Genomic DNA, 6833 nt, shown 5'->3' on the forward strand with positions numbered 1-6833 from the left:
ATAGATTTAGTCAGTCTGTCAACAGGCATCAGTTCAAGCAGGATGAGACCCATGTCAAACATTACCTCTCTATTTCAGAACAGAGGCACATCTGCCAAACGCTGTTATTGAACTGGCACTACAAGACCGTAACCTAGCCCCCCATAAATATTAAAGGTGTATGGTTAAAAAATATTAATGTCAAATTCAATCAATCATTATTACCCTAGGGGAAAATCCTGTTTAAGGTGTAGAAGCATTAGCAATTTTTAGCTTTGGAAACATCAGGATATCCCACTTCTAAACTGTGTGTAACAATGAGCCCCCTCTCTGCCTGTCAAAATATTTTGCCTTTTGTCCTGAGGAATCTGTTCATTTCACTGAGCTCTCTTTCAAAAATGCTGTCACTGACAAATTGGAAAAGGCAATGTCTCCACCTATAGGTGCAAATATAGCACTGCTACAACCATTTTTTGTTGTTGTTCTTTAATAATCAGGGCACAGTATGTGTGATGGAAATACTTGCATATTAAAATATCCCCAACACTAAATGCTTAAAGAAATAAAAACTTTTTTAAAAAAATTGCAATTTTCATGAAGTTCTGCTGTTACAATTTGCTATTTAGATATTAATGTGTTCTTACATGAGAATGAATGTGATTTTTGCAAGACTGATGTTGGTGTCAAGTTGTTTTGGCTGCAAGTATACCGTATGATGGCCAGTAAACTGTGTGTTATTGTTGTGTTTATACAATGTCGAGGCATTTTTTAAAAGTGAAACCAAAAGTGCTTGAATTCTGAAAAAGAATAACTACATTTTCCCGATACTTAAAAAAGGCTTTAGCTGTAAAACATTATCAATGCTGCATATTAATATTATTTAAAGAAAGAGACAGTTAACAATAAAGAGAGTAACCACTGTATTTTTGATTGTTTGAAACAGTAAAAGTGAAGAAATAAGCAGGAGACAAACTTTTAAAGATAGTTTTGTTTGTAGATGCTATGTAAGTTTGGAGTAAATACAAAATAAAAGAGCATTAAACAAGCATACAACATACAAACATATAAACAAGGATAGAAAAAGGACTTTTTTTACATTATTATATACAGTGTAGAGTATAATGATATTAAAGAGGATTAAACCTGGAAGATGTTTCAGATCATCTTTGTGTTGGTATAACGCAATAATTTGTTAATATCTAGGCAAATAAAAGACAAGCTATAATCACAAAAAGCATGGGAGGAGATCACCATATGAACAAAATATAGCCCAATTTAAAATATAGTTATTATTTTTTTATCGTTTGCTATACCTCAGTTCTGGTTTGGGTAATTTAACTGTGCGCTGAGACTTTCAGAAACAAACGCCATGCTACAAAATAACTCAGGGAATACAGGAGGATGATTATAAGACGATGTCTGATACATGTATACAAATGGCGAGCAGAGTGAAATGCTTGTTATATGCGTGGATCAAAAAGGAGACTATACACTATAAAAATCTGTTTGTGTTTCTTTGACAAAAAAAAAAGTTTGTGATCATTTGTCATTGTGATCTGATCTCTCCCACCAACATTTCTACTGCATCTCAAAAGGAAATAAGTTATTTTGGTGTAAGAGAAGGTCTTCTCTATTTTATCCGAGAAAATGAGGCTGGGTAATTTCTGCACACTTGTGAGAATTTTTGTTTTCCTCAAAAACATCAAAATCGTGAGTTACACTTTTCTTTTTTGCTCCCTACAAAACAGGGATCCTCGTGTTTCTTTATTCTTCCAACAAAATAGAGAGTACAAAGTTTCAGTGGGAGGATTAAGTTAAAAAAAACACGCATTAACGTGAGGGAAGATGGCGTCCCTGAGTGTGTGTCTATGTGTGTCTGTATCTTTGTCCTAGCGTGTGTCTGCCTGACTATATGGTCTCCACATAATTGGCAGGAAATAAGCCCTGACGTCCGTCTTTGCTCCATCCCCTCCACCAGGCTTTGTCCACCGTCTCCACGTCCGTGATGATGTCACCCGGTTCAAAGGAGATCTCAGATTCGTCCTCTGTGAAGAACAACAAAATAACACGGTGAAGATCCGATAATCACAGTGTAATTATCGTGAATGGAGGCACTTTATGTTCCCATGCATGCCGATTATCCTCTGAAAGGCAGCTTACCTGCCTGGTAGTCGTAAAGAGCTCGGACGCATATCTGTTGCTCGGCTAAAACCTGAAGTGGAAAGGAAAACGGAGCAGAGGAAGACTATAATAAGAAAATATATTTCATGTTTAACTACAATTCAGAAGATTGAATAAAGCAAAAAAAAAAGAAAATCATGAACTTTCATGAAAACTTTCTCATATGAACTTTCATTTTATATGTTTTTTTTCTTTTTTACTTGTTTTTAACAATTCAAATGAAAAGGTCAAAATCATCTGTGGGTCTGCGCTACTAGCAAGTATTGGATGATAAATAACATACCTCAACTTCAAAAAATATAAAAAAAACATCACTGAACAGCTTCCATGTTATTTTACTATGATTTTCCCTTTCTTATTTTTATTACGTTATTATTATTATTTCCCAAAAAATGCACAAATGTCCTCCTGTTGAAGTAATGCTTGTTCTAAACTGTACCACCCATATGGCGTTCCATACAATTTACACAGCAGACTTGTTCTTTTGTGGCATTCAGTGACACAATTAAAACAGTCCTCATCACTTGTAGAGATGACATCATACAATATAGTTTGAATTTAAAAAAAAAAATTAATTACATTAAACAGGTTTTGTGGGCTTTGCATTAGCAATATTATTGTCTGCGTGTCTGTGGACAAAACACCTCTTTTCCATTTTCTGAGATCTCTTGCTTCTCATCTTCATTGATGTCGTCCTCCTCTGCAGTGCTGTGGAGACTGTAGCACGTAGTCACCTCTGAAGTGCTGAATTCAGCTTCAGATGGATTCACACATTGCACTGAGGAAGATCAGTGTGAAAATCACTCGTTATTTCAACTGGTGCGCTCATGTGATATAAAAAAAAACAAAAGCATTGTTTGAACCGTCACTGGTTGCCCGACCTATGCCATTATGCTCCGCTGTGTCATCTCCCAGTCCGATCCCGTTGCTCGACAGTGTTACGGTCTCATGTTCGATTCCTTGACAAACTGGTTCGGCATCTAAAAGATTGGTTTGTTAATGTTAAAGTATCATTTTCAGAAAACTGCAGCATTGCGTTTAGAAATAATGACACTGTAACAATCCACTTTAAAAAAGGTTTCTGTAAGAAGCTGAGGGCTACCTGCAACTGCTGAGTCTTCCTGTTTCTCTGAAAGCTCAGCAGTGGGCTGACTGTCTTCTGACTGATTATTCTTCTCTCCATTTTCCTTTGTCTCCTCTTCATCCGTTTCTATCTCAGCTGGTTCCTCGATTGATGCTGGCTCAGTTTCCTCTTTTAATTCTTCCATCACCTCCTCCTCCTTGTCCTCCTTCTCATGGTCCTCCTGTTCTTCCTGTTCTTCCTCCTCTTTTTCTTTTTCTTCTCCTTCTTCTTCTTCTTCCTCCTCTATTTCTATCAGGGCTGGTTCTGTGGTGACAGCAAAAGGCTCTGGTTTTGTTTCAGGATTATCTTCCTCCTGCTCCTCCATATCCTCTTCCTCATCCTCCTCCACCAGCACAGCCTGTACTTTGTAGCCAGTGTCTGAGACCAGCTCAGTGTGCACATGACTGGCTGTGTTGAGGTCTGTGGATTAGAAAATTATAAAGCTATAAATGCACACAAAAAAACAAAACAACATCAGTGTATTAATAAGCATGCATGTTTGTAAAGTGCACATTGAGGGTATGTGTAATCATCATTTCTGTTTCACAAGCCATTGGTTAACAGTCCCTGGGCTGATTTACAGCAGTATGTGGAGTAGCTTTTGCAATAAGTACCAATGAAAGTTTCCTGCACGCTAAACCATTAATGACTTTGAAGGACACGTTTTAAACAGATAAATATGTTTCTTCTTAATTTTGCATCTTCCTAAATATTCTTCTTGCTTGTCAGTATTTTCCTCCAGAAAAGGTGTGGTACAAAGAAAGTGAAATATATCTGACTGCATCATGTTTCACCCTACCACTGTTTGGCTGTGGAGTCTCATTAAGAGGAGCTCCTGGAGCCTCTGAAGGCAGAAGAGGCTTGGAGTGCAAAGCTGATTCGTCAGGCTGGGTGTCTGGCTGTGCCTCACAGGGGTTGACATTTGCTAAAGTGGGGGGCAAATAAGTCAAAAGACTAGGTGATGCTGGAGGTGCAGAAGGTTCTGTTGGAGATGTAGTTTTGGGTTCATCTGCAGCCTGGTTATTAGTTTGTGGAATGCTAGGAAGAGGTGAAACTGGAGGGACAGGACGAAGAGGAGACAAGGGGGGTGACGTGGGCGCTCTGGGCTTCTGCGGAGCTGCAGCGAGGCAGAAATTAGGGCTTATGGGGGGGGAGACGGCACGGTAAATGGGGGAAGGAGGAGCCCGGTAAAAGGGGGAGACCAGGGGAGAACTGCGAGGGGAGGATGCTGCACTCTCTTCTGCTTTTGAGAAGATGAAGGCTGTGTCTGTCAGGCTCCGCTGGTATCGTCTGAACGGTCTGCCTGGGTAGAAAGAAAAAAAAAAACTGGTGTTAGAAGGTAAAACATGAAAAACACGTTTTATAACAAACAAAACTTGAAAGTGGATGCACTGAAATCTAGGGCTTATTCTTGTGTTTGTATAACCATGTCTGCTACTTCGGGCGAATACGTGATAGAATCGCTTTCTTTTGAAGCTCTTACCAGTGCGGGAGGATCCAGGGCTGGTGGGACTTTGTGACGATGATGATGACAGCTGCCGAAAGAACTCCCTGGGGTTCATGGAGCGTTGGGATACTAGCGCTGCTGCCTCCTGCCATTCAAGTAAAATACAGTAAGCATTTTCAATATCTTAACCATTTCCTTTGACTTTTTCCAATCCAGCAGTGTAGTGCCAACATGTGCACATGTACACATGTGTGCACTTAGTTGGGTTAGTGCTACTTCAGCGCAAGATTTAGTAGAGCTACGTGCATCTTTATATTAGTTAAGAATCACTTACTGCTGCTTTCTCTATAGATTCACTCCGTCTGAGACGAGCCCTCATGTCTTCCTCGTGCTCCCTCTGCTGCTGCTCCTGTCAGTGCAAAAACACACATGCAATCATGTTTACATGCTCGCTGTAAGGGCCAGCTTATGGGCTGCAGCATAAAATAGAGGCTGGAGGCGCTTGAGTTTGCAAAAGTGAGAATTTCATGTAAATAACTAAGTGACAGTGAGTATGAGCTCCAGCAGCAAAAGAGTGGAAGGTGTGCAAACCTCTGCAGGCATGCCTTTTTATCCACACCTTCTCAGTTGCGTACAACTGAAAGACAATCAAGCACTTAGACTTCAAGGCCAGTAGGGGTTGCAGAGAGGCAAAACATCAAATAAGCATTTCAAAGCTTTTATCTCTTTATGAAGGTACGACTAATAAAAAAAAAAAGAATAACAGGAAGGCAGAACACTGTTGTTGTGTCAGACAATGTGAAACTTAGATTGTGAGCTATCATTAACGCCCAGCCAGAAATCATCACTACTCTCTCTTCTTACTTTATATTGTGCTTTATATTGTGAGATAATGACCATACAATAATAGAGACAGCCCCAAAAATCGGGTGACCCCCCTACGAGTGGCAGTGGAAAGGAAAAACTCCCTTTTAACAGGAAGAAACCTGCAGAACCAGCCTCAAAGTGGAGCAGGCATCTTCTCCGAATAACTGGGCATGAGGGGAGCTAGATAGTTTAAAATAAACACTGTGGAAGAGAGCCAGAGATGATTAATAACTCATGATTAAATGCAGAGCCGTGTATAAACAGAGTGAGTGAAGAAGAAACAAATAGCCCGTCATGGGAAGCCCCCAGCAGCCGAGGCCTATTGCAGTGCAACTAAGGGAGGGTTCAGGGTCCAGTTCCTGATCCAGCCCTAATTATGTGCTTTGTCAAAAGGGAAACTTTTAAGCCTAATTTTAAAATTTTGTAAGCAGCCTAAACTCGCACATCCTCAAATAAAGACCAAAGGGAGACTCTGTACTCTCTTTCAGTATTGCACAGGGCCATTTTCAGTTACAGTAGCATTGCTAAGATGCAATTTGAAAACTTCATATTCAGAGGAGCCACGAGTCTATCTTGTCTTGCTGTTTCAAGTGAATTTTGGCAAGACTTTTTCACGCACCCATTTTGATTTCTCCTCTCTGCGCAGCTCTTCTTCTTGCTCTGCCTGTTTCCTTCTGCAAGACATTAAAAAAACAAAAGGAAATCAGCACCATATTAATGTCATCAAGTAAAGATCGTCAAATACAATACAATTATCATCTAATCTACTTTACCACATTGTTTTTTTTGGGTTTTTTTAATCTGTGCAAAACATGGACTAAAAGGCACTACTGACAGGAAAACGACATTATTTCAACCTCTGCTCCTCAATCATTTGTAGTTTCTCGTTCATTTTTCTGTCCCTCTCCTCTTCATCCCTTCGTTCTTTCAGAATCCTTTCCCTTTCGAGGCGCCGTCTCTCCTCAGCTCCTCTCCTCCTCTCCTCTTCTTTCCTTTGTTCTTCTTCACGCTGATATACACACCAAAAAAGTAAAGGTCACAGTACAAAAACTATTCTGTATTTTCACTTCAGTTTTAACTCAAGCTGTAACTCCCTTTAAAAGGGCCCCTGAAATACATTTAGCCACACCAAAAAGTATAAAGGGTACCTCTGCTCGTGCCCAGAAGGAGTCTCTATTTATCAGTCTCATCTCCATTGCAGCATTAGTTTTTCTGTAGTTGGTACCCTAATAAAAA

The 6833-nt window shown here is 39.8% G+C and overlaps 1 protein-coding gene across 1 annotated transcript; it reads right to left on the reverse strand.

Annotated features, from left to right (window-relative positions):
• Window positions 1-886: 886 nt before the first annotated feature.
• Window positions 887-6822, reverse strand: LOC102204812 (drebrin-like protein A). The gene is made up of 11 exons (XM_005722333.1): window positions 6746-6822; window positions 6455-6606; window positions 6217-6271; window positions 5065-5139; window positions 4767-4875; window positions 4083-4586; window positions 3263-3703; window positions 3042-3140; window positions 2805-2938; window positions 2140-2191; window positions 887-2024 (listed from the first exon to the last, which is right to left on the reverse strand). The coding sequence occupies exons 1-11, from the start codon at window positions 6791-6793 to the stop codon at window positions 1888-1890; spliced, it is 1806 nt and encodes a 601-aa protein (XP_005722390.1). The 5' UTR covers window positions 6794-6822; the 3' UTR covers window positions 887-1887.
• Between the last annotated feature and the right edge of the window lie 11 nt (window positions 6823-6833).

Source organism: Pundamilia nyererei, unplaced genomic scaffold (assembly GCF_000239375.1).
Source record: "Pundamilia nyererei isolate P.nyererei 1_Seehausen unplaced genomic scaffold, PunNye1.0 scaffold00006, whole genome shotgun sequence".
Classification (NCBI taxonomy): Eukaryota; Metazoa; Chordata; class Actinopteri; order Cichliformes; family Cichlidae; genus Pundamilia; species Pundamilia nyererei.

What these genes read in the sequence shown, in the direction of transcription:
- LOC102204812 (XM_005722333.1), bottom strand. Translation starts at nt 6,793, where the DNA reads ATGGAGATGAGACTGATAAATAGAGACTCCTTCTGGGCACGAGCAGAG. An exon ending in CCCTGGATCCTCCCGCACTG is followed by an intron (nt 4,587 to 4,766) that starts GTAAGAGCTTCA and finishes CTTTCTACCCAG; the next exon opens with GCAGACCGTTCAGACGATAC. An exon ending in GACTCCACAGCCAAACAGTG is followed by an intron (nt 3,704 to 4,082) that starts GTAGGGTGAAAC and finishes TCTAATCCACAG; the next exon opens with ACCTCAACACAGCCAGTCAT.